We start from the raw sequence: 25,868 nt of genomic DNA on the forward strand, positions 1-25,868 counted from the left end.
GATAAATGCTATTACAGCCTTCAAGGACCTTCTACAACCAGGTCAGCTATTGATAAGAACAGACAACACCACAGTTATGTGGTACATAAACAAGCAGGGAGGAACACATTCTTATCCCCTATGCAGACTGGCCATGTCACTTTGGAACATGGCCATGGACTTACAAATGGAACTACAAGCGCAGTACTTGCCAGGCAAGGAAAACACGCTGTCAGACAACCTAAGCAGGAACATGACAGATCCACACGAATGGAAGTTGCATCCAAAAGTTTTTACAGAAATAATCCAAGAATGGGGAAGGCCAGACATAGATCTCTTTGCCTCCCACAAAAATCATCAATTGACAAAATTCTGCTCAAGGATCTTCCATCCAAAGGCCTGGAGAAGTGGACGCTCTCTCTTTCAGTTGGACATCAATGAAAGTTTATGCCTTCCCACCTCTTCCTCTGCTGCCCAAAGTCCTATTGAAAACCAGAGCAGACAGACCAAAGATGATCCTCATTGCTCCGGACTGGCCAAGGCAACACTGGTACCCACTACTAAGGAGCCTGACTCATTCCCCACCATGGACCCTGCCTCTAATGCCTCTTCTTCTGACTCAGCACAGCTTCAAAACTCTTCACAGTCAGCTGAAGACACTCAATCTGGCCGCATGGAAGATTCCTTAGCATCACAGCAGGCCCTGCTCTCCAAGGAGGTGCAGGATGTCATTTTGGAGGCCAGAAGGCCATCAATTAGAAAAGCTTACTCTACAAAATGGAAACGTTTTTGTGTTTGGAATGAGAAAAAGGGCCAGTGCCCTGGAAAACTGAATTTACCTCAAATACTAAAATATTTGGCCGAACTGCTAAGCAGTGGACTTTCGTTCTCCTCCATCAAAATCCATGCCTCAGCCATTTCTGCAGAATACAATACTGATCCACCCTTATTCTCTCACCCTCTATTAAGACAGTTCCTCAGAGGGGCTAAGAATTTAAGACCTCCAAGAAAACAACCAATACCTGCTTGGGATCTTAATTTCATTCTGGAAAAACTGACTTTGCCCCCTTTTGAACCAGCTGCCTCATCAGATTTACAATATTTGTCCTGGAAAACAGCTTTCCTTCTGGCTATCACTTTTAGCTCGTAGAGTTTCAGAACTGCAGGCTCTTATGGCTGTCCAGCCTTTCATCATCTTCCATCAGGACAGAGTTTCATTACGTACCAACCTGTCCTTTATGCCTAAAGTGGTATCCAGGGTAGCTTTAAATCAGGCCATACATTTACCTACTTTTTATCCTAATCCTCAAAACAAAGGGGAGAGATTACTGCATTCCTTGGAAATCCACAGACAACTGTGTTATTTGGACAGAGCAAAGCCTTTCAGAAAATCAGAACAGCTTTTTGTGGCCTATGCGGTAGGAGCTCAAGGAAAGTCGATATCCAAACAGACAATCTCAAAATGGATAGCCCACTGCATACGCTTTTGCTATTCCTTTCATGGCAAAACTGTACCTACAGGCATTAGAACTCATTCCACCAGGGCCACAGCCACCTCTGCAGCCTTCTTCAGAGGAGTGCCTACCAAGGATATTTTAGAAGCAGCCACTTGGAGTTCTGTGCATACCTTCTCTAAGCACTGCAACCTACCATTATACTCCAAGTCTAGAGCAGGCTTTGCCACTGCAGTCTTGCAGGGCATTTTGGCTCCTCCTAGCTCCACCTAGTGCCTACCACCCCTTTCTTAGCTTTGGGATTCTACCCATCTGTTATGACTGCAGCTGTATGCACGATGAACACAGTACAGTTTTGTACCTACCATAAATGTAGATGTTTGAGTGCTAATACAGCTGCAGTCCAGGTTTAACTCCCACCTTCCCCTCTATGCGTATTCTTTTATGGTGTATTTGCTTGCAACTACTGTTTTTTGATTATATTGCATTGCATTATTACATTAATTTATGTATTGCCTTCCTTCTGGGGGCACCTGACATCTAGGGCAAGAAAGACTGAAGAAAATGGTGTCTGCTGGTTCTTTTATACCCCTGTCGCACTGACATCAGGGAAGAAGCGACGACAACCAATGCCGGACCTAGACTTTAGAATTCGGCCGACCGAGGACCCACCTGACGGCAGGAGAACCCATCTGTTATGACTGCAGCTGTATTAGCACTCGAACATCTACATTTATGGTAGGTACAAAACTGTACTTTCTGATCTGAAGGCAACAAATGAAAGGCGCACTTGCTGGTGGTTGGCCATCAGGATAGCAATATCTAGAGATTTAGTACCCTTGCACAACATTCCTCAACCGCACTTTCTTAGCTGTTTATACCACTCATGCAGTAAAAATGACCACATGAAAAGGTATTAAAACTTATTGAAAAAGCAGGAGTCCTCCAAGTGGTACTAACCAGAACAGAAAGGAGTCCTCCAAGTGGTACTAACCAGAACAGAAAGGATTTGTTCACTTCTGATTTAATTCAAGAAGATCAAGGGGCTTTTTTTTTTCTTACCATAGATGTCTAAACTGGTTTACTCTGAGTTTTTTAGATTGACATCTAGTCCATCCATCCTTGTCTATAAGGAGGAGACTTGGACTGCTGTTGATGTCCATCTTCACATAAAAATTACCAAGAAATCCAACAGGAGTTTTCTTTCTCTGATGGGAAGGAGTCGTACTTTCCATTCTAGATGCTTCTTTTTGGACTTCAGTCTCCTTGGTATTTGCCACTTACATTTGCATGTTTGCAGTGATACCAGAGTGACTATTTGTTTTTCTGTACCTAAATGACTGTTTCCTGTCCACTTAGATTCAGATCTGTTTGAACCCTGTGAGGCCTGTTAATCTTTGTCCTTGAGAAATATGGCTGAAAACTGTAAAATTCCAATTTGAGCCCTTTCAGATGCTCAAGTCCCATTGTACAATTTCCTGCACTGATTTTTTTTCCTTCAGATAGAAGTCTCTTCTTACAAAATATTTCAAATAGCTCATTCAATCCCTGCTTGTATGTACTTCAAAGCCTTTAGACTCAGTGGTGATTTTGAATGCCAGGTGGTATGAGGATTTTGTAATGGATATTTAGGGTTCGGTACTATCAACTGACATGTGCCATGACACAATTGGTAAAGATATCAAAGACTCGAGAGTTTCACTTACCATGGTAAATATACATACCCAAATCTGAATGTGGGCAGTAGTCTCGTAATCCTCACCCTTGTAATGGTCATCACATATGAGTACTTCTCTAGGGTGAGTATAATCAAAGACAGACCCTCTAATTCTGTTCATAAAGGCAAGTTTGCATAGCAACATTTTACAGGTGAGAGCAGTTGTCCTCCTCTTGCAGGCCATTTATGACACTCTGCCTTAAGTTGCTATTGCCTTCTACAGTAAAACATGGTTATGGTTGTGTAAGTTCTTATACAGGGAGTAACTTGCTTCTTACCCTCTTTTGAGATGCAATGACTATAAAGGAATGAATTGAGTCCTGGAACAGCTGTTTGAGAGAATTTTATAATCTTGGGGGGGGGGGGGGTAGCCTCTTGGGTGCACACATTTGATGATTACTGATGCCATGTGAGTGTTCCCTAAGATAGAAGTTCCGTCAGCGAAGGAAACCTTGTTGCATCCTGTTTGTAACTTTTACTGCTCTCAAGTGCAGCAACTTCTACCCCCCCCCCATTCTTTTTCCTGGGGAATATCCCAGGAATTTGACCAATCTGGAAGAGGCCTATAGCTCTCTGCGTTCCCCCATTTCCTTTGCTCCCACAATACATGTATAGAAAGTCAGACTGAGCAAGAGCCTGGAAGGTTTCTCTGTTTTGGCCTTCTCCGGGAAGCTGCCATGTCTGATCCCTTTCAGAACTCTCCAGACCAACAAGCTTTTATCAGATGTCCACTCTTTGCTGAACATCATGGCTTCCATAGTTGCCCTGACTGGATTATCCAGGTAGTAACTTCTGCCCAGAATCCAAATACCAGAAACATTTGTAGTTGATTTTATTAGGGCTGTTGTGAAAGGCTTGGGTTCTGCTCCAGTAGTAGCCATTTATGTGTGCAGATTTTTCATACTGGTGTAAGTTATTCCTCTGTTACAGTACCATTTCTATTTTGTTAAATCAAGGAGCCACTTCTTTCTCTGGATACCTTGGAAGTATGTAAAGCCATCCTAAGAGAAACGTTTGGCTTTACTTATAAGGACTCCCTTCTTTGGTACATATGCTTTGCTGTTGTGGGTGGGTGGAGGTGGTAGTGGGGGAGGAACCTGAGTATCCTCCATTTTATCCAGCTGTAGATGTGAAATTGAAGCAATTTCTTACAGTGATTGCCATCACTTCAGCTGTAATGATTTCTGACCTTCAGGTTTTGTACAGTGGTTCTTATTTAGCCTCTCACAGGAATAGTGTGTGTATGCCTTTGTAGTAAATCTGTTGTGCCCAGAGGACTTGCTGAGACTGAGATTAACCAGTCCATATAGCTGGCATAATGGTTTAGTCTTGGCCTGCAAGTGTTTCTCCTTGCCTCTCTGAGGTTCCTCCTATCTTCCAAAAGCATGGTGGGTGCTTCCACCTCAAACTCACCCAAAACCAAATGGGCAGCAGCACAGACTGTAGATGGTGCCTATTAAGGGGTTGAGGGAGAGTTTGGATTGGGTTGGAGGGTTGGAATGAAGAGTCTACTACTGATTGAGAGGACAGACAAGAAATGGAGTGGGAATAATGCTGAGGGGAGAGTTTTATGAAAACATTAGTGGATGATTATCAGAAATGATGTTCATGAGAAATGGACTGCTGTGTTACTGAATAGAGCAGTAATAGCTTATGGCCCAGATTAAGTCTGTGATTGCATTCAAGCATCAGTTGCAAGACTCGTTGGATGGGGGCAAGGTTGAATGCTCATATTGGGGCAGACAGAACACAGTATGAACACTGCCTGGATCCATATGGGTGGGGCAGCATATGGAAGCAGTGACTGTTCTAGACTTAAGTCTGCCAAATGGCATGATTGCCAGTACATGTTTCAGTAAGAGTGGCTGTCACAAGGCCACATAACAAGGGTGGCCATCTTCTTTCTAGCAAGGAAAGAGCATTGTGTAAGAATCCAGTTAGAGTAGTCTCCAGTGAAATGGTCAGACAGTAGCATAAACCAATGGGGTGGTCGAAATCACCTGCAATAAGTGGTCGTAGAAGGCTCAAAAGATCAACGGCAATTTAAGCCAAAGACCTTGAGGTTGACTAGAGCAAATGCTCTAGTTGAAGGAAATACTCTGGGGTCTAGCATCTCAGAATGAGGAGTAAATAGGTGGTGGTGGTTGGCAGTGTCTCAACAGCATGTTTGAAGACTGTAGAAGAGAAATGTGGCTGAGCCAGGTATGGAACTAGGGTACATAAGGAAAGCTTTTGGTGCAATGCACAAGTCCAGGAAGTTGTAATAGATTGGAGAAAAAATGGGAAATGGAAGAGATGGACCAGGCAAAGAAGGAATACTGGTTGGCTAGGAGGAGTCAGAGTAGTTGCAGTAGCAGAGCATCAAAAGGCATTCTTCCAGCTTCTGAAAGTGACTCGGCAGATGGCACAGAGAAGTATGGCCATGTTACAAGGCAGAAACAGGAAGATAAAGATGGTGATCACACACCATTCATAAGGGATGTCAGTACCAACTTGCTCACTAATCCATAGACATCAAAGTCATGTGGAAGGAGTACTTTCAGCAACTTCTGAATGGGGGTGGGGGTGGGACAGAAGCTGTACTGCTTCATGCACAGCCTACAATGAAACAAGGAGTTCCTATTAAATGATCGAAGACTCCTTCTTTTGAATGCATCTTGATTGAACTTGAAAGCACGGAAAGGCAAAATAGTGAAACGGCATATAAGTGAATTCTTTCCCTGGGAAAACAATTGCTTGGTTGCTTCTGTTACTTTGCCATTTTCATAACTGTAATGCAATCTCAGAGTTGGTATATTTAAGTAGGGGGATGTGGGGGTCACAGTGCCCCACTTCATGTAATGTTTTAAATTTTTTTTGTTTTGTGGAACAGCAATCCCCCCTTGGGAAAAAATTGCTGCTCTAAGCGTTCGAGATTGTAAGCCTTTGCTTACATGGGTTCGATAAATCATCGCTTTTTTAAGCATTTGATGATTTAACATAGACCCTGAAACAAGAACCTGTCTTAAAAATAAGAAAAGCACTAAGAAAAATGAAGTTGAAGGAAAATGAAGTAAAAAAAATGGTGCAGATGAGGTTGCAACAGGTATTAAGTCAGGTGAATTAGGGAAGTCATGTCTTGAGGGTACTCGTAACAGTATGGGGAGAGAAAGCGAGAGGCAGACATATCCCAGATAACTGTAAAATAAGCAATCTAGTGCCGGAGTACAACAAAATTGGCATTTACAATTGCAGGTGGTACAGAAGTAACAAACTCCTGTCTCATTGCATGAAGATGCTGGAGAGGGTGGTTCATAAATGAGAAAACAGGGAGAGCATATGCCAAGGTTCCAAGAAGGCCAATATGGATGGTCCTATGATTTGAAGCCCTGGAAACATTGGTAGAATTGGTCCAGGCTATGTATAAGGAAGCTGACAATTATGAACAGTATTTACACTCCAAGATTCCCAGTGGGAATGCATCAGATTTCAGCTTTGCGCCCACTGCTGCTCATACTGGTGATGGACTACATTAGCAAAGAGGATGGAGGAGACCGATCATCAAAGCTGCAGTATGAAGGTGATGCAGCTTTACAAGCAGAATCTGGACAGGTACTTCAGCAAATGATAGGAGAATTGTGAACAAAACTGAAGGTACATGAGATGAAATTGATTTCAGGCAAGACTGTTGTCACGGTAACAAATGGAGGAAATCAGCAGATGAGATAAGGAAAATAGTGGAACAGGTTAACTGTTTCACTTATTTCAGAGACGTTGCTAAGAAGAAAGCAAGTCTGAATGAGATCAAAGCAAGAATCAGAGTAGCTGCAGCCAAATGAGCACAGACAGTCAGGAATAGTATATGACAAGAATTTCAAAGAAGCTGAAGAGTAAGGTGTACAAAATGGTGGTGTGACCAGTACTTCTGTATGGTTCAGACACCTTGGCAGTGAAGGTAGTGCAGTTGAAGCTAGAGATGGAGGTGAAGTGTCCGAGACTGGTGGTAGGATACATAATACTGATAGATGAAACCGACATCAGAGCAGTAGCCAAAGTAGCTCTAGCTTGCAGAGATTATCAAGGAAAATGTATTACTGTGATGCAGGCACATATAGAAAAAGCAGCAGGTGATTTGGTGAAGATTTGCAAGATGGGAAGAAGACTAGAGGAAACTACAATCAGCAAAGAGATTGTTGGGTTGAGCGATCTCGTATTGAAAATGAAGTGGGTTGCTAAAGATGAAACAGTCAAAATAAATATACACAGGCTGCATAGATTCTGAGCATTAATACTAAAAAATTATTTGCATTTAATTTCATTCCCAGGTTTAAAATGTGCTACAGCCTTTCTAAACTTTTTTGAGGTGGTGGTTTTAAGTTCTGCTATGGAAAAAAATTGGTTAAGCTTTATTAGTATTGCATGCGTAAAGTGCACTCAGCCAGGGCAGCAAGCATCTGTTAAACCTTTTTCAGAACTGTAGCCTTAGATGTTTATGCAGCAGCTGTGTGACCTTAAGTGAATACTTGTGTATTACTTTACGTGCTGGGTGTGTGATTTTTAGCTCTGGCTTCCTTTGAAGCCAGAGTAGTCATGGGTTTAAGGGTGAGCTCTGTTCTGTTCTGTTGCTAAGGACCTCATTTCAGTTATGTATTTACCATGTTAGGCCTAGATGACTGACTATTTTGCCAACATGCTAACCCTCCTTTCCCCTGCTTCATAGTGTATAGGGTCTTGAGAGGTTTAATATGAAAATTGTTCCTAATCTGTCTAGGCAGCAAATCCGAGATCTGGAGAGGAAGTTTATTTAGTTTATTTACAGAGCATTATGGTTGAAGAAAGGGAACTAGTAGTCTGGTAAAGTTTCAGATGCATAACTGACTAAACTCCTCTGGTTTTAGTTGAGTATATACGGTTTACCCAAACGATATTTTTATGGTAAGTACATAGTTTTCTGCATGTCTCATAAAATTCAGGAATGAGACCAAAGCTAATCCTCCTCAGTCTTTCCTTTTTGGTCCTTGGCGTTGCAGAAGACCTTTGTTCATAACTGGGAAAGGACCCTAACTTTGCTCACAGGAACCATTTTGCTATGGAGTCTCTGCTTTTATTGGACGTTATATTTGGGGTTTGAGGATATTCGAGCTGCTAAGAAGCCTTTCATTCTCTGATGAGTTTCTGCATTTGGCTGGGTTCATAGGTAGTTACTAGGCATGCAGTCTAGGAGTCTATTAAGGAGCCTAGCCCAAATTTCCACTTGCCCCAAAGTCCTGTATGGTTAAATGATTTGTTCAAGGTCACAGTAAATAAATGAAGGCCGAGGAAATCAGTGCCACAGGAAATAGCTCAACATCTTGTAACCTTAATCCTGCATGCTAACTGCCAACAAATGGATCTGTACTGCATGTCAAGTAGATGGGTTTGTTCCACAACCCCCCCCCCCCACATGACATACATTTGCACCTATCGCCCAAAATTGCCTGGGACCACAGCAGTGGTCTTCAATTTGTACACATGGGATGCCTGTATGTACATCAAAACCCCATGAAACTGTCACTACTGCAACTGTCGATACCTACAGCAGTGATACAACTCTGCCATATGAAATGAGGCAGCCAAACATCACAACAATGGCACTGTTAGTATAAAAATGAATGTATGCTTTTCATGCACAAGTTTACACATGCTGTGAAGTAACAGCATTGCATATTGGCATGGAAACTGTGAATGTAGATGGCCCACAACAGTGTACACACTGTAGGGCACTTAAAATCTGCATGTTGCCTTGCAGCAGACAAGATCCACATACACTTAGCATCTCCATCAGCTATGTTGTATATACATGGTGTGCTCTTCCACTAGATCACTTGCATGTGCTGCTGACTAAAGGCAATGGTATATGGGTATTTTGTTTCATGGACATGGTTCTTCTATTTTTTGTATGACTTTGTGGCAGGTGACACAGCATTGACTGGCTAAGAAGTTTCTGAAAGGTGTTCTGCACTTTTCTGCCTTGTAGAGACCTCATTCATGCAGTTTGAAATTTATGGTGGATAGTTATCCATCCCCCATTCAAACAGTTTGTCGCAATGCTCTAAACATTGCATTTTTGGGAAATGTGAACATAACCTTTGCTCACTGGATCTCTGAACTGACAGAATTGACTAGTGAGGCATGTTTTCATGGCTTTATATAGATTGTTCTGGTAAAACTAATTCTTGCTTCCTTTCAAAAGTTTCAGACAAGTTTTTCTTAGACCTATCTTTTCTTCACAGGAACAGAACCAAAAGGAGAGCTTCCTTCACATTGTTGTATACTTCAGTTTCTACATTGTGTCTGTGTAGGAAGATGGAATGTCTTTTATTACCTTTGCTTTTTGGAGTGAAGGGTTGCCAGCTGCTAAATGAGATCTCATTCCAGTCACGCTGTTGTGTCTGTAAAGTGCCATAGAAAAATAGTGCTGATCAAGGACCTGTGATCTGAGGTTATTACTTCAAGAACATCTCTAGTGCTGACATTCATGCTGTGAACACTTGATTGGTTGGCTTTACTTTTAAAAGACATTGTTGGTTCTTTGGCATCAGCTGTCTTGGTTGTAGATCCACTGAGTAGGGTCCCCAACATTAGATGCAAGAAAGATTGTCCTTGCTAGATATGAGGGGGAGCTGCAGTCTCTCAAATCCTGTCATTGTTCCTGTGCTTGTATGATCTTCCATACATTAGTAGTTTTTACTTTCCTGAAGAGTGAATATAAAACATTTTGTGTTCTTGACTTTAAAGAAGTGTGCTCACTTATTGATGGGGGTGAACTGCTGGAATCAGTTTTCCTAGCACATTGTGACATTGATGTGTGGCAGCATGAAGTGAATCGCCACAAACATTGGAACTTCTGAGAAGAATGTTAAATTTGCAAATCATTTGTCCGTTTGAGAAGGGTTTCCCTTGGCTTGATACAGTAAGTTTTACACATTTGTAATTTCTTTTCAAGCTAATAATTTGCCGATTGTAACCTTAAGTCCCAGCTGTAGTGTGGTGTGTGTAAAATGTCTACACAAGCAATTTGTCAGAACAAAGCGATTCATAGTATGTACACAAGAATATGCATTGATATACATATGTTAAAATATACTCCTGCACAAACATGCATACGTATTTCATAATTATTTTTGAAGGAAGTTGATTTATTGTGAGAGGAAGCTTATTTCATAGGTCTGGGAGAAGTTTATTACCGTAACTTTGTATTTGTCCATCCGTGCCTGACAATCGGGCCTCTCAGTTTAGTCTATTTGTTCTTCTATCCGGGAGAACTCCATCTGAAGGTAAGAGCTGAGCAGCTGGACCATCCTGGCATTCATGGATAGACTTTGCACCTTGGCACATCCCTGCAATGAGGGCATTTGTTATAGCCCAAACCCACCCTGATGGCAGATGTATTTATCTGCATCACTACAGGGATGTCCTGTGCCCCCTGTCTGCATGTGGGTAGCATCACTAGTATGGGATCACCCATTTCTACCTCCCCCTGCCAGGCTCTTCTTGCATCTGAGCTGCTGTTTGAACTCTGGTCTCAATTGTAGGAACAGTTTTATTTCCCTTTGCCCTGGAGCAAGACACGCTTTTTTTAAATCACGCTCCATGATCAGGTGTTCCCTTAGGAGTATGTTTCGGGCATAATTTTCAAAATGAACAGGATCAGACATTGCTGTACAAACTATATAGAGTTCCGTTTAAAAAAACAAAAAATACAGTGACAATATCTTGAACTTTCCTGAGTTTGTTTTCTAGACGTATAATTTTTCTAGTAAATGTATCTTTTCATGTTGCTTCAAGTGGGTTGTTTGAGGTCTGCAAAATGCAGTACTTCTTTTCAGTTATCATTTGGATCAGTGTGATAGCAAGTGATGCGATGATCTGTGTGAATAAGTCCTATGCACCCTTTAGATTTAGAAGGTGTACAGAATAAGCTTTTCTGACTTTAGCCGATAAAAACTGAACAAAGTTTGTAACTGTCTTTAACAATTAACTTTTTTTATATTGTGACAATTTTGATAACTGAAGTTGTCATTTTTGCCAAGTCACTTGTTGCTAGATTTACTAAAGTTTAAGGTGAGGTCATTAATTGCTGTGTTTTTATAGACCACCTTGATGAACTTGGTTACCTTGTACATTAAAGTAATTGTTACCCATTTTTCAGTTGTCAACATATTTGGTAATCCAAAACCTTTTCCAACTTTTATAGCTAGGAATAGTCCAAGAAGTAGCTTTAGTTTAATGCTTTTGAAAAACCACTGGGAACCCTTATAGGCAGTATCACCTGCTTTCATTTAGGTTCTGCTGCTTAAGCAGTGTTCCATCCACTCATCTATGTATGGATTGATATTCAGTACATTCCATTTGTTTTCCTAATATTTTTAATTGTTTTAATGTATATTTCATAGTACAGAGCAATTATTTTTTGCCAGCTCTTGATAACCTGACTGACCTGCTGTATAATTTATATTTTGCTTCTGTATGCTGGGTTTGCCTGATTGGGTTTAGTCCAAAAATTCCTTTTCAGTAGAAGCCTGGGGAGAAAAGCTCCAATGTATTACATTTTTAAACAGACATCAGGTAATATACATTAATTGCACATACATATGCTGTTTAGGTTCATTTATTTCACATGAATGTAATCTGTAAGACCATAAAGATACTTACTGCATTAATAAATGCTGAACTTTGGTTTATTAAATATGTAGTAGATCTTGCAATTAGGAATTCAAAGAAATAACAGTGAGGAAAGAAATTTGGTGGGGCATAAAATCTTAATGTGGTTGAGGTGGGGTATTAAGCAGGTTCAGAGAATTGCATATGGTTGTTATACGGTTTATATTAGCATAGAGGTGAGGTGATGAGCAGTGTCACAACTGTGTATGGCTGGGAGATGTTGTTAAAACTTTTCAGATGTTGGAGTGGTTGTGGGGCATAGGACTGAATAAAAGGAAATGGTTTGACAATTTGGCATGCTGAAGATTAGTGACATTTGTCTTGGATGTATGCAGGGGCAGATCTGTTGATTTTTGATAGTTTAAGTTCTAGTTTTAAAAGAGTTGCCATTCTAAATGGATTCTAGGGAAGTGGGATGTGGTTCCATAGTTTAGCTACAGTGCGTCACCTGCAGCATTAGATGATTTGGTTATAACAATTAGATATTCTCTGAAGCATACAATTCTGTTGAGGAAGAAGTGTTGGATTAAGTTAAGGGCTGGGTAATTCTCTGGCTTGCATAGAAGTCTGTATTATAGTTGGCTGAGAGAGCGGGGTGATATGGTAGTTCTAACAGTTTAATTCTAAGTGCTAGGCAGTAGTGTATTTTGTGGTTGTGGGTTACAGATGTGCTTAATTTATTATAACATTGCTCATGTTTGGGTAGCTGTAACGTTTGAAGGTTTGTGAAGATTCAGGGGAGCATATAGGAGAGATGGTACTAAGAAAACAGAGCCTATAATCCATGAGGTAGGTTATTAGTAATGTACCAAGTTTGAGTTTAACTTCATGATACATGACTGAATTTCAGCTGGTCCTCTGATGATGACCAATAATTTTGTGATTTACTTCTATCAGTGCGGTGCTGGAAATAGTGAGCAGTGCTTTGGCTGATGTGCGTTTAGCGGCAGAGCAATATTTTTCTTTTAGGTTTAGAAGTAATGAATTTTTTTGCTATATTTCATTCGATAGAGTGTTGCATAAGGTCTTGGAGTCGAGTTTTGGTAGATTGGGATAAAGTCATTACTGTACTCAACTAGGGTCGCATTTTTTGTAGCAGTTTACGCATTTTTTGTAGCAGTGTAGAGGTCATTGAGAATATTCTATATGCAGCCTAATATGGATCCTTATGGAACACCAGTAGTTACTGGCAAGCAGATAAATCATTTTCCATTTCACTGCTGTGATGTTTGAAAGTTAGCAATGGAACCATTGCAGTGAAAAGCTGGTCAGCACTAAGGATAGAGTTTATGTAAAATTCTTGTGGAAGTCAGTATCAAAAGCTTTTTTTTAAGTCTAGAAAGATGGCTTTTGGCATATCTATGTATGATGCAGTAGTGACAAAATTCAACAAAGCAGTAGTTGTGCTATGATGACGACTGAAGATGTGTTGGGTTGTAAACGAAAACTGGTTATCTAAGTTTTTTTGAAAAGCCTTTTTTCAAATTTTTTTGACAGGGAAGTTAAAGTAGCATTTGTCTACAGTAGAGTTGATTAGCCGAACTAATTGGGACCTAGGGTAGTTCGTATAATGAAACTATTCTAATAATCAAACGTACATTGAACCGGATAAATTTCTAAAATCTTGTGTTTTCTGCATGCAGGGTATATGCTTTTTAACCATTCAGTGATTCCCATTGGATAATAAATATTTTTCGCACACAAGTGGGTACAAGCTCAAAAAACACACAAGTTGAATATGTATAACATTTACATATTCAGACTTTGATTTTTCCTACCCGAAACTTTGGAGGGCTGTGTTTGGATAATTGACATTTTGGATAATTGACGTTTTGGATAATCAAGACTCTAGTATAGTTTGAAAGATCTGCATTGATTCTGGAGTGAACAATGAAGGCTTCTTTTTCCACAGTGAGGGGGGCTCTATTTTTAGATATGTTTAGGTTTATCAGATTTGAGACTGGATATGCAGTATCCTCAGCTGCTATTTTAAGGTATTTGCCAGGTAGATTCCGGGGCAGTTGGAATATGTTAAGATTTTTTGAGCGATTTTAATGGATTGTGTGAAAACTGGTAAGAAGGAGAAATGTTGAGGTTATTCGAGTAGGGGACATAGCTTGATTAGTCACCTGGTTGGTTAATGACAGTACTGTGTGTATAAAGGGGTGTTGAACTGGTTGACTTATTTTTTGTGTTTGGTGTAGGCTGTGTAGCTTGTTCTTGATTTTGGTTTATTGAGACTCAGAACAGTTTTATTATCATAGTTTCTTTTATCCTTGGTGATAAGTTAAGTTTCTTAACTGTCTGTAAAACTAGGTAGATGTTTTGTCTTTCCTTACCTTCCAGGTTTGATCTGTTTAATAAGTTTAGTTGCTAAGGATAGCCATGGGTCAGGGTTGGCTTTATTTTTTTTTTTGGGGGGGGGGGGGGGGCTGTCATGCTAAGAACATCTACAAGGATTTTAACTAAAACACAGTTTGTGTATTTGAGGGATTGAGGGCGTTTCATTTCTGATACTATAGTTCTGGAGGGTTCAGGCTCCTAGGCAGCGAGATTTCCCTGTGGGGTACATTTGACTGGGGACACATGGCTGAAGTGACATTCAGCTGCAGAGAAATATGGCTGTTTGCAAATTCCCTGTGGGCAAAGAGAAGCATACACTGCCATGCCCACAGCTTTAATAACCAAATGTAGGGGGGAAAACAATGCCCTTGGTTCCCAAGGTAACATGAGACAACAGGCAATATGGCAGGCATCAGCAGCAGGCTGGCCAGAGGGCCTGTCAGTGGCAATAAAAATACAGTGCACATTGGGCAGTGCCTTTATAATTGGAGTGTGTGGACCACTTCCCCCTTCACAGTGTCTAGGGAACATTACCTAAAATGCATATTGGAGCGTAAATGTGACTACAGTAGCCTGCAGGATTTCCTCCATGCTGTATCACACTTCTACATGTTGTAGTTATATAAGTATGTCCTCTACAATGAGCACAACACTCATTACTTCTTCTGCCACCATACCTTGGGCTATTAAAGCTGTGCACATGACAGTGTGTGCTTCTCTTTGCCCACAGGAAATTTGCAAACAGCCATATTTCTCTGCAGCTGAATGTCACTTCAGCCATGTGTCCCCAGTCAAATGTACCACAGGGAAATGTCACGCTGCCTAGGCGCCTGAACCCATTTCTGGAAGGTACCAGTTGTCTTAAGTTGAAACTGCTGTTCAAGCAATACTCCCAGAAAGTTCTAATTAGAATTGTAGGCCAATGTTTCCTGAAGTGAAAGCTTAGACTTCAAAGGATGTGCAGAAACCCTTGAAAGGCGCTCAAATGTTCACTAATATTCTGCAAAATGTTTAAGCTCTTCAGGAAGGTGAGGTGGGTGAAAAATTATTTAATATAATAATGCTGCTTGGTGAAACCAAAGTCTGATTAATGCACTGAGTCTTGCAGACTAACTTTTTCAGCACTGTATTAACGTATCAGCAGTTACTAAAAATAACTTATTCTTATAATAGACAACACATACTATACTGTTAGATTGCAGCTTTTAATGTCTCAGGTTTAGTCTTTCAGTACAAGTACAGAATAGCCTTCCATTCTCCATTTACCTCAGAACAAACGTGTTCCTATATGTACCAGATCTAGCAAAAATCAGATTTAACATTTACTTTTAATGTCTTTTATATACACTTTTCTGTGCCATTTGGATCCTGTCCATGAAAGCAGTCTGATAATACTATTGGAATTCATTTGATGTCATGCAATCTGATAATTCACCTTGAATCAGAACACAAATTAGCTTATGTGACCATCTTAAACTTTAGGGAGTTTTGTCTCCGGCCCTCCCTGCACCTGGTTTTATCTGTAATTCTCCTTGAAACTTGTACCAGGCACAGAACATTTTGTATTGCACAGTAGGATGCCAAACCATGCACATTTCTAAGGAAAGTGTAACCCTTTAGTGTATATATACTAACAAACAGAAATGTACATGCATTTAAATGTCTACATTTTACTATATATATTCTAACAAGCAGAAGTGTACATGCACTATAAGTGTCTATGTACATCTAACAGTTATTCCTTTTGGTTTGGTTTATTGATAATCTTTGGTCAGATCATAATTTTCATCATGGTTTACAGAAAACACATTAGGAAACAAAACCTTTAGTTTTCTTTTGATGCAATAAGTTGAAATAGTTTTACACAGTATAATTTTAATAAACATTACTACCAGAATTGGGTGCATAATCCAGTCTAACAATTTTTTTTGCATACCATCCTGTAAAACATTTTACCAATTATGTGCTATCTGCTTCAGTCTTCTCTGCTAACTTGATTAACTTATTTTTAACTGTTGAGTTAACTGTTTACTTTTGTTAATTACCTCGTGCAAAAAATTTTGAAACCGATTAATTTAGGATTTTATATAAAATACATTTTACTTTCTGGAGTAAACATGTAAGTTTTGTTATGCCACACTAAATGAATGATATTATTAAAACATTTCACAAAGGGTGTTTGCTTAGAAAAACTCATACAATACAAACAAATTGAGCAGTCTCTGTGAACATTTTAAAACTTGACAGCAAAATTGTCTCTACACAGATTTACAGAGTGTTGTAGAAAACATGGTTTATACCCTCAGTAGAAGTAGAAACAGTAACAACGCCCACGAACCAGCAGGCACCCCGGCAGAAACAAGCAAATAAAAAACAAGTCCAAAAAATACAGCCGAGTTATGACTCCAGATTCAACAACAGAACGATGGATACGAAATCTCTTAACAGTACTGCCTTTATTCAAGCACAAGCGCTTTCACAGCATAGCTTCATCACGTGCATACAAAACAATAAAAGGCACACACTTAAATAGCATCCAAATAAAACACATGACTGTGATCTGCCTGAATTTAAAGACATATAACTCGTACAGAAACTTTAATAAAAATATAACTATACAAATAAAATTTAAAATACTTAATATATAAAAAATCTATATAAAATAAACTACCAATACTACCTAATGTGTAAATAATTAAAATCATCTATTAAAACCTCTCTTGGAGAGTATTGGTTTCATGGGAACACATTCATTAAGCCCATGACCAAAATTAGCCCTCAACATCACTATCCACCTAGCCTCTGCCTCTTCAGTCCTAGCTCTGATGTCACCTCCTCTAACACTCTCATGAACCCTAGACAAAACTTTAAAACGAAAATTATGCTCCTTCCTCATACTACTAACATGCTTGGCTAGAGCATTAGTACTAGTCTCTTTCTTAATATGGTAGGTATGTTCCCTTATCCTTTCCTTTAATGTACAATCTGTCTTTCCTATATAAAAATGGCTACAAACAACACAATTAGCCAAGTAAACAACATGGGAACTCTCACATGTAGCTTGTACCCTAACATCAAAAACCTTGCCTGTATCTGGGTGCTTGAAAAATCAACTATCATCTATAAACATACATTGCCCACATTTACCACAGGGTCTAGTCCCATAAACTGCTTTATCACTATAAATCTCTCCAAAATCTACATAATCTCCTTTTTAAATTCTTTTTATTCCTGAAGGTAAATTGAGGCTTCGAACCTATAATCCCAGAAATAATTGTATATGAGGTTAAAATTTCCCAATGACTGTTGATGATATCTGTATAAGCCTTAACGTCTCTTGAGTATGGGATATGCATACTTTCAATCTACTATCACTTCTCTTGGGTGACCTAACATTAATTGCAGAAAAATAAGGTCTAGCTCTAGTACACCTCAACTGCCTAACCATCATTTCATTCTTTATTATCATAGTACGATCATAACCCCTTTGAAGTAACTCAAAACATTAGAGTGTTCGAGGAGGTGACATCAGAGCTAGGACTGAAGAGGCAGATCAGTCATGTGTTTTATTTGGATGCTATTTAAGGGTATGCCTTTTATTGTTTTGTATGCACCTGATGAAGCTATGTTGAGAAAGCGCTTGTGCTTGAATAAAGGCAGTACTGTTAAGAGATTTTGTATCCATCGTTCTGTTTTTGAATCTGGAGCCATACCTCAGCTGTATTTTTTGGACATGGTTTATACCCTGGCAAATGCTTTTTAAAAAACAAGTAATCTCTGTGGTATCCCTGAAGTCTCAAAACAACCCACTTAAAGTGTAGTGGAAAAACAATTGAGTTATTTACCATAGATGACCTAAAAAGAGCATATGATTTATGGAACACTAATCTCACCACATTATGGGAAGAAAAACCTATCACTGAAAATCTTTATAATAATTTATGTAGCCCATGCCCACACTTACCTTTATTTTTTTGGAATACCAAAGCTACACAAGAACAGAGAAGACACTTTATAGACCCGTGGTAGCAAGTGGAGGTCCCCTTACTGAAGCCACAGCCATTTACCTTGATTACTTGCTAAAACCTCCAACAGAAAAGAATAAGTCATACATAAGAGATTCAATGGATTTTTTTTGAGGAAAATAAAAAAAATTACAGTGGAAGCTGACAGTTTTATAAACTATTGATCTGGAATCCTTGTACTCAGTACTCCCTCGCAATTACTGTATATCAGCAGCTATGGAGTCCTTTAAACACAATCGGGGTACACAGGCACAACTGCAAAAGTTAAGTAAGCTCATTAATCTTGTACTGGACTTCAATTTCTTTACTTCCAATGGCAAACACTACAAACAAAAAACTGGTTTAGCAATGGGGGCTGCCATGGCTCCCAGCATAGCTAACATAGCCCTGGGCAAGTGGGAGGAGGTCTTTGTGTTAAACAACACAGACTACATGCAGCATATCACATGCTATTTACGTTTTATTGATGACATCTTTATTGTGTGGGAAGGTGACACCTTGCAGCTTGGAGATTTTATCACTTACCTCAGTCAAACAACCCCCTTCCTTAAGTTTACCTCTTCCCATAGCTGTACTTCAACCACTTTTTAGATATGCAGATTTCCAAGGACAACAGTAACCGAATCACCAATGATCTATTCAGAATACCAACAAGGGTTAACTTATTACTCCACAGTAAAAGTCTACATCCTACAAAAAACAAGTGTAATGTAGTGAAGTCCCAAGGCTATAGATTAGCTAGAATTACTACAGAGATGAAACTATTTTTGAGAAACCTAAACAACTTAGAGAATGATTTTCTAGTGAGAGGCTATAAAAGTCAGATGTTAAAAAAACATCCTGGAACCCATTATAGAACTGAAAAAAGAACTGAAGCACCTTCACTCAACCTCTCCAGTAGAAAAATGTTAAGTAATTCCACAGAGAATAACAAATGCAAAGATAGCTGCATCCGGACATACACTTTGGATTATCACAGTATCAAAAATATTATTGAAGAAAACTTGATCATTGTCACCGGAAACCCTTTTCTGATCAACATCTTGGGTGAAGCCCCATCATTTGTTTATAGGAAGGCCAGGAACATTACAAGTTTTGTTGAATTTAAACCTAGACCATATGGGAAAAGCACTAACAGATGTGAAACTAATTGTGCATTTTGTATATTTATACAGCAAGGTGACGGTTTTTATTGCCCTTATTTAAAGAAAATCATTAAAAACAGTTCAGGGGGTGACTGAAGCACTACAGAAGTAATTTACAGGGCACAGTGCAATGAATGTGATGCATTCTATGTGGGCAAAACTGCAATGTAGGATTTCATGTCATCTGTCAGAAATCCGCTCTGGATGTAAAAATAATGCACTAGCCAAACACCTTTCTCTTCATAAGAGAGACAGGTTTTAAGTTCCAGATCCTGGATCGCATAGACATGGGTGATCTTGGAGACGTCCCGAATATTGTGGAGAAACATGAACTCGTGGCAACTAAAGCTAAAGTCTCTTGGGAAGCCTGGACTAAACTCCTACTGTTCAATTAAAAGTGCACTGGAACTTAGAAAATTGCCACATTGTTTACATGACTAATTGTATTTTATTCTACCAGTTGGTTTTAAATACAGTTTTAAATCAGTTGTAATTTAAGTGTATGTTTTGTTTCCATCATCATACATACATTTTTTCTTTTTATTTCTTTCTGGTTCTTTTTCCACTTTGTTCAAAATTATGTGTATTAACAATACTAATTATACAATTGTATATATTTTTATAGATTTGTTTTTAGGGTTCTTGTATACAGACCTGAAGTAGTCTAGGATGACGAAAACTATCTTTAACAGTAGACTATGAAAATAGAAATTGATTTTTACATGCAAAATGTATATATATTTATATATTTTTGATTGCCAAATTGAACTAAGGTTGATATATTTCCAGCCATGTAATATATTGTCTTGGATAAAATCACAGACTTAATCTACTTAATAATCTGGTTAAATAAGAGGTGTGTACCACATCATTATAAATTTTATTTAAAGTACGTAAGGGTTATATATTATTATGACAGCTACTTATTAGAGCATGACCAGCTCGAATGTCACTGATGGGGGAAGGGATGTGAATTTAACATGTGTGCCAATAACACTTAGTTTTACAGCACAATAAACCACTCCCATGCTGATAAAAAGTATGTGTGTGTATATATATATATATATATATATATATATATATATATATATATATATATATTTAGAAAGCTGGTGAGGAAATTATTACTCTTATTTTTGTTTTACTTGGATCGCTTGTCTGTGTACTTAATAAAGGATTTTTGACTAGAAACTGCCTGCCTTGCTTGGATTACTTTCGAATACTTAGTAATGCTGTACAATTATATATTTTCTGTTATTCTTTTTGTTTTGTTTTGACTTAATATGAGTTTAAGTTCGCTACTTCTACTGTTATTGTCTGATCTGATTAATATACAGTGATTAACTAGAAATATATGGATTGAAAATCTTCCACACAGAGAAGTTTCTTGCACTGTTTTGGAGAATGCTTTTTGCATACTAAACCATTTGGTGTACAGCATACACCAAGCATATTATTTACTATCAATTTTGTTTGCACAGAATATTTTTGCATTTGTACATACATGGACTGTAATGTACCCTTAGTCCAGTTTACAAACTTAGTGACATTAATATTAAACTGAAACCTGCTAATTAAACATTTACTAAGGCATTAAAACGTATTACTGTTTTGTGGTATTTGTCCCACTACCGTACATGTTGATGGGTACCCTAATCAGTTGACAAAAAGGCAAGGTTGTCTTTTAATAATTACTGAATCATTGATGCAGGCCAATATGTTTTTCTCCCATAGTTTTATTTCATTCCTTTTTGCAGTACTTGTTTACACAATTAGTGTAAAATTGAAAGAGTGCCCTTTCCCCTTGTTTTGTAAAGATACATATGCTTTATGCTGAGAGTTTAACTTAGTAATATTACTTCTGTATAGTTTTTCTTATGGAGTGTCTGTTATTCCTGATGCTATTATACAATTACAAAAAAATTGCAAAAAAACAGATATTGGTCTAGCTAGCAGATGCTTAAAAACATATATATTTACATTTGCTGTTGTCTACCTTTTGCTCTTGTGTATTTTAAACAGGTGCACTTTAGGGGAAATGAAAATACATGCCTGTCACTCTTGGGACTTTGTTTACTGTTTTTAACTACTCATTTGATTTCTATGCACTAGAACTGTTCCGTTTTACTTTTACCATTTGACAGATTATCTGGAACACAAATTTAAAGTGGTCAGCTTGCTTTATTAATTAATCTGAAATGATTTTGAAATTAACAGCTTAACTACGAGAGGCTGTCTGTGCGTATGCCACAAGAACGGCAGTCATACACCCTACTGTCTGATTTTATAAGCATTTTTATTTAACTGGATGCAAGTTTTAAAACATTTGGGAATAAAAATCCAAAAGCTTTTAAGTAAGACATTTGTCCATACATCGGATCCTGCCGTGTATGCTATCCATTTTTTCAAATGTAAAGTAATGTGCTGTAAATGATTTTCTGTCAGTCGCTAACTACTGTTTTAAGGTCTGAAATTTCTTTAACACTTTACTAACCAGATTTGTCTTGCCTTGTAATTCTGCTTGGGTTATCTGATAATTTCTCAGTAACCTATTCTGCTGACTATAAAGCTCCTATGCACTTTTGACAGTTTTTGTATGTCATTTTTGAACCCAGTCTGTCTTAGAAGTTTATTAATTTTTTTGTCAGTTCGCCATGAACCTCCTCCCTGTTATCTGTTTTGTGCAGTGGCTTTATTCCACTTTTGTACATGTTTTTAACAGGATATACTGGAGATTGTCAGTAATTGATTTGACTGCTGCTGTAACTCTGAAATTAATGTTTTTACATGTGGTGACAGGCCATAACTGTTTAACATCTAGATATAATTTGGGTATCGCCCTCTTCTGGTTGTTTAACATCAGAAGATCTTTTTTTAGAGCGTACACAGAAAGCAGTTTCATATGATTCACACAATAAACATATACTGTCATACCACACATTTTTTTTTTGTTTGACATACCAAATGTAATCCATTTGCATGCTTGACTATCAACTTACCCTAATAAAATTGTTCATTTGCTAGTATGCTGTTTATACCAACTCTGTAGTCTGTCCCAGATTTTATCTGGTCGTCCTGATACACTAAGAGTAAAACTGTGTAGATTTTCTACTGTGACCTGTAACTGCATCCATACTGCGTATAATACAGAAAGATTTATCGGTCCACAGACTCATCTGGCCAGTCTGCTTACTGTAGATGGTTGGAAAATGTCTGTAGTTACTGGAAAAACTGGTGAAACAAAGCTGGCAGTTGCAGATTCGAAACTTGGGAATTCACCAACTTGGAGAATTTGACACTGCGACTTTCTTGCACAGCAGTCTCACTCCGGATCCAGATGTCTGGAAACTGTACTGCTGCAGACTGTAGAAAACTGAAGTGCTCCTGTTCAGGGCTCAATCACATACATAATTGTTAGTTACTGCACCTTTACTTTAGTGACCTTATACAAGGCACCACTCCCCCTGTGTTTGGATACAGGCTAGGCTCGCCACTGAAAAATTATTTAATATGATGCTGCTGCTTTCTGAAACCAAAGTCTTATTAATGCACTGAACCTTGCAGACTATCAACTTTTTCAGCACTTCAGAACAAATGTGTTCCTACATGTACCAGATCTAACAAAAATCAGATCCGACATCATTTACTTTTTATGTTCTTTATATAAACTTTTCTGTGCCATTCAGATGCTGTCCATGAAAGCAGTCTGTTGACGTTAATACTATTGGAATTCATTTGATGTTATGCAGTCCATTGATAAGTTAATTTGTGGTCTGTTTCAACATGAAATATGTGGCAGTCTTAATCATTAGGGAGTTGTTCCTGTCTCTGGCACTCCCTGCACCTGGGTTTCTTATCTCTAATTTTCCTTGAAACTTGTACCAGGTACAAATAATTTTGCATTGCACAGTAGGATGCCAAGCCATGCATATTTCTAACTAATATCTAAGGAAAGTTTAGCCCTTTAGTGTATATATGCTAACAAGTAGAAACGTACATGCATGTAGATGTCTATATTTTACTATATATATTCTAACAAGCAGAAGTGTACGTGCACTACTATGTGTCTAAATATATATATCTCTCTAAAGGTGTGCTGACAATGTTTGCCTAAGTGTTAACCATTGCTAGGAGCTGGAGTAAACACCCTGAGGAATGCTTTGAGCCACTGAGTTAGCAATACTTTGAGGTAGTGTTTGAAGTCTTGTGTTCTGTCACTATAGCTGGAGTTACTGCAGCGGACAGAGGACATTGGTAGTGGCAAGAGCAGGTTCTGGTAGATGACTGGTTATGGGATGTTAAAAGTACAGGTTTATTGTGATGTGGCTGAAACAGCTTTTCAGCGGTGCATGGAAGGTGGGCACACTACCTGTCCTGAAAAAACTAGGGTGATCCCAAGTTTAAGTATATGGTGACCAGGTGGGTGTGTTCAGTCAGTAGGGAAATCAGAACTAGTTTCCTTTGGAGTTTCTTCATCAGAAGTAACACAGAGGAGACTTGGACCAGTAACTGGGAGAGGAGTGCAATATGAATTCCATCCAGAATTTGGAAGACGCATGTAACCATACTCCTTTTGAAGTTACAGGCATTTTCTAACCTAGTCTAGAGATTTTTAGAGTTGGCGAAACATTTGACTGCATGCTGTAGCATGCATTTAGGTCTTGCTGGCATTTAAGCGGCCATGAGTACTATTTTATGCTCTGTCGCTTTGGTCAGAAGGGGGCACCCTTTCTAGGTGCAAGGTGTTGGTGGGCACACTCAGCTAATGCTGAAGTGCAAGTTTGTTATAGTTGAAAAAAATGTTTTTGCTTGACTGAGAGTTTGGGTGGGCAGGGTATCAGGTGTCCAGTCTGAGAGCCTAGTTGCAGTGTCTGTATTTGCAGATGTACTTTTGGTCTAATTTGTGAACAAATGTCTGCAATGCACATAGGCAGTTAATTGATGAATATTATGAAGTGGATATAATCACAGGACGGTTCTGTTATTGAGATTATGCATCACATTTATGGTATGGGCTTAGCTGACCCTAGTGGAAATGTGGCAGCACCTTTGTTGTTTTTGGTGACAGTGGAAGCTTCAGATTGACTGGATTAATGGAACAGCAGTAGTCCTGCAGACATTGTTTAAAGAAAAAAGTACATATTGGTAAATCAAGAGCTGAGTTGTTGGAGAGTGTTCCCTGTCCCCATAAAGTAAAATCATGAGCTTTTGTAGTAACATAAAGAGCAGTAACATTTGTTCAGACTGCAGCAAGTCTCCATAGCAGGTTGGGGATTTTGCTGATACAGGAAGAGCTCATTGAGATTTAATGCTGCTTTGTATCTGGTGGCAGTCCAACTGAGTACATTTGGCCATGTTTGTAAGTATTCTGACTTGCTTCCCCTGGAGATATGTGAATAGCCCACTTTGGGGATGGGGGATTGGCACCGACTAGAATATGCTAAAGAGGAATTGTTTTGCTTGACTGCCCGTTCCTCTGAAAATCGTTGATTATGGATAGGGTTTGCCTTTAGTCTGATGCCACTGTGACCCTCAGAAGGAAAGTGAAGCGAGTATTTTATTAAACTGAGAATATAGGATGAGTGATCGTGGTAGCATAATTTCTGGAGGGCGTTTATTTCCCTTTTTATTCTGCATTCACTTTATATGCTCACTCGCTATTTATTTTCACAAATTGAGTTTTAGGATAATTTTTTGTAGTTAAGTGATAAGCCAAAGTCATTGACCTTCATTGCAGTGCTGACGTATGTCCAAGTAGGTATTGCATAGTAACAAAGTTTTCCTCTGTTTCTAAAGCAGGGTGGGGTCATGTATTCCATTTATCACATTTTATGAAGTAACAAGTTCATAGAATTAAGTTGCTGCTTATGATAAAATTTGTTGCCAGTGAAATGTTAATTGCAGACTTCCATTTTTTCTTAAATATGTAGTCTTTTTCCTTCAGGATAGCCTGTTTGGGAGCTAGGAAAATAGAATTGCCAGCATTATAAATGCAAATTAAAGTCTGCTGTACAAAGTGTACAGATGTGAAATGTTTTCGCATACTGTGTTCAGTTACAAGTATATTTTTCTTTGGAGTGTTCTTTGAAACTAGCTCGTGTCCTGAGCAGTGCTGTAACATCACTTTTTTTTTTCTTGACAGATTTTGGAGGCTGTGACTATGCAACACATCTTTATGAATAACTTTCAGCTCTGCACTGAGATCAGTGAGAGGGTAGTCCAACACTTTGTGCGCTGCATAGAGACCCATGGCAGGAATGTCCAGTATATCAAATTTCTGCAGACTATTGTTAAAGCAGAAGGGAAATTTATTAAGAAATGTCAAGACATTGTCATGGCAGAGGTATGTCACGTACAACTGAAGTGATTTCTTGCAAATGAATTTACCTGTTGGTATTCAGTGTTAGTCTTAAAACTTTTAAAAGATGTGGGCATTTACTTACAAAATCTTGTATGAACATTTTTAGAAAAAAACACCCTTTGCTCAGGAGAACATTTGTCTTGCACTTAACTGACTTATCTT

General features: G+C 38.6%; 1 protein-coding gene across 1 annotated transcript in view; it reads left to right on the top strand.

Annotated features, from left to right (window-relative positions):
* Positions 1-25,868, top strand: part of ITPR1 (inositol 1,4,5-trisphosphate receptor type 1) — a 2,510,606-nt gene that overhangs the window by 1,130,163 nt on the left and 1,354,575 nt on the right. The window contains exon 28 of the mRNA XM_044076407.1: positions 25,488-25,688. Within this exon, the coding sequence (XP_043932342.1) occupies positions 25,488-25,688 (201 nt within the window). The remainder of the gene's footprint in view (positions 1-25,487; positions 25,689-25,868) is intronic.

The sequence above is a fragment of the Protopterus annectens genome, chromosome 7.part0 (assembly GCF_019279795.1).
Source record: "Protopterus annectens isolate FY-2018-M chromosome 7.part0, PAN1.0, whole genome shotgun sequence".
NCBI classification, from domain to species: Eukaryota; Metazoa; Chordata; order Ceratodontiformes; family Protopteridae; genus Protopterus; species Protopterus annectens.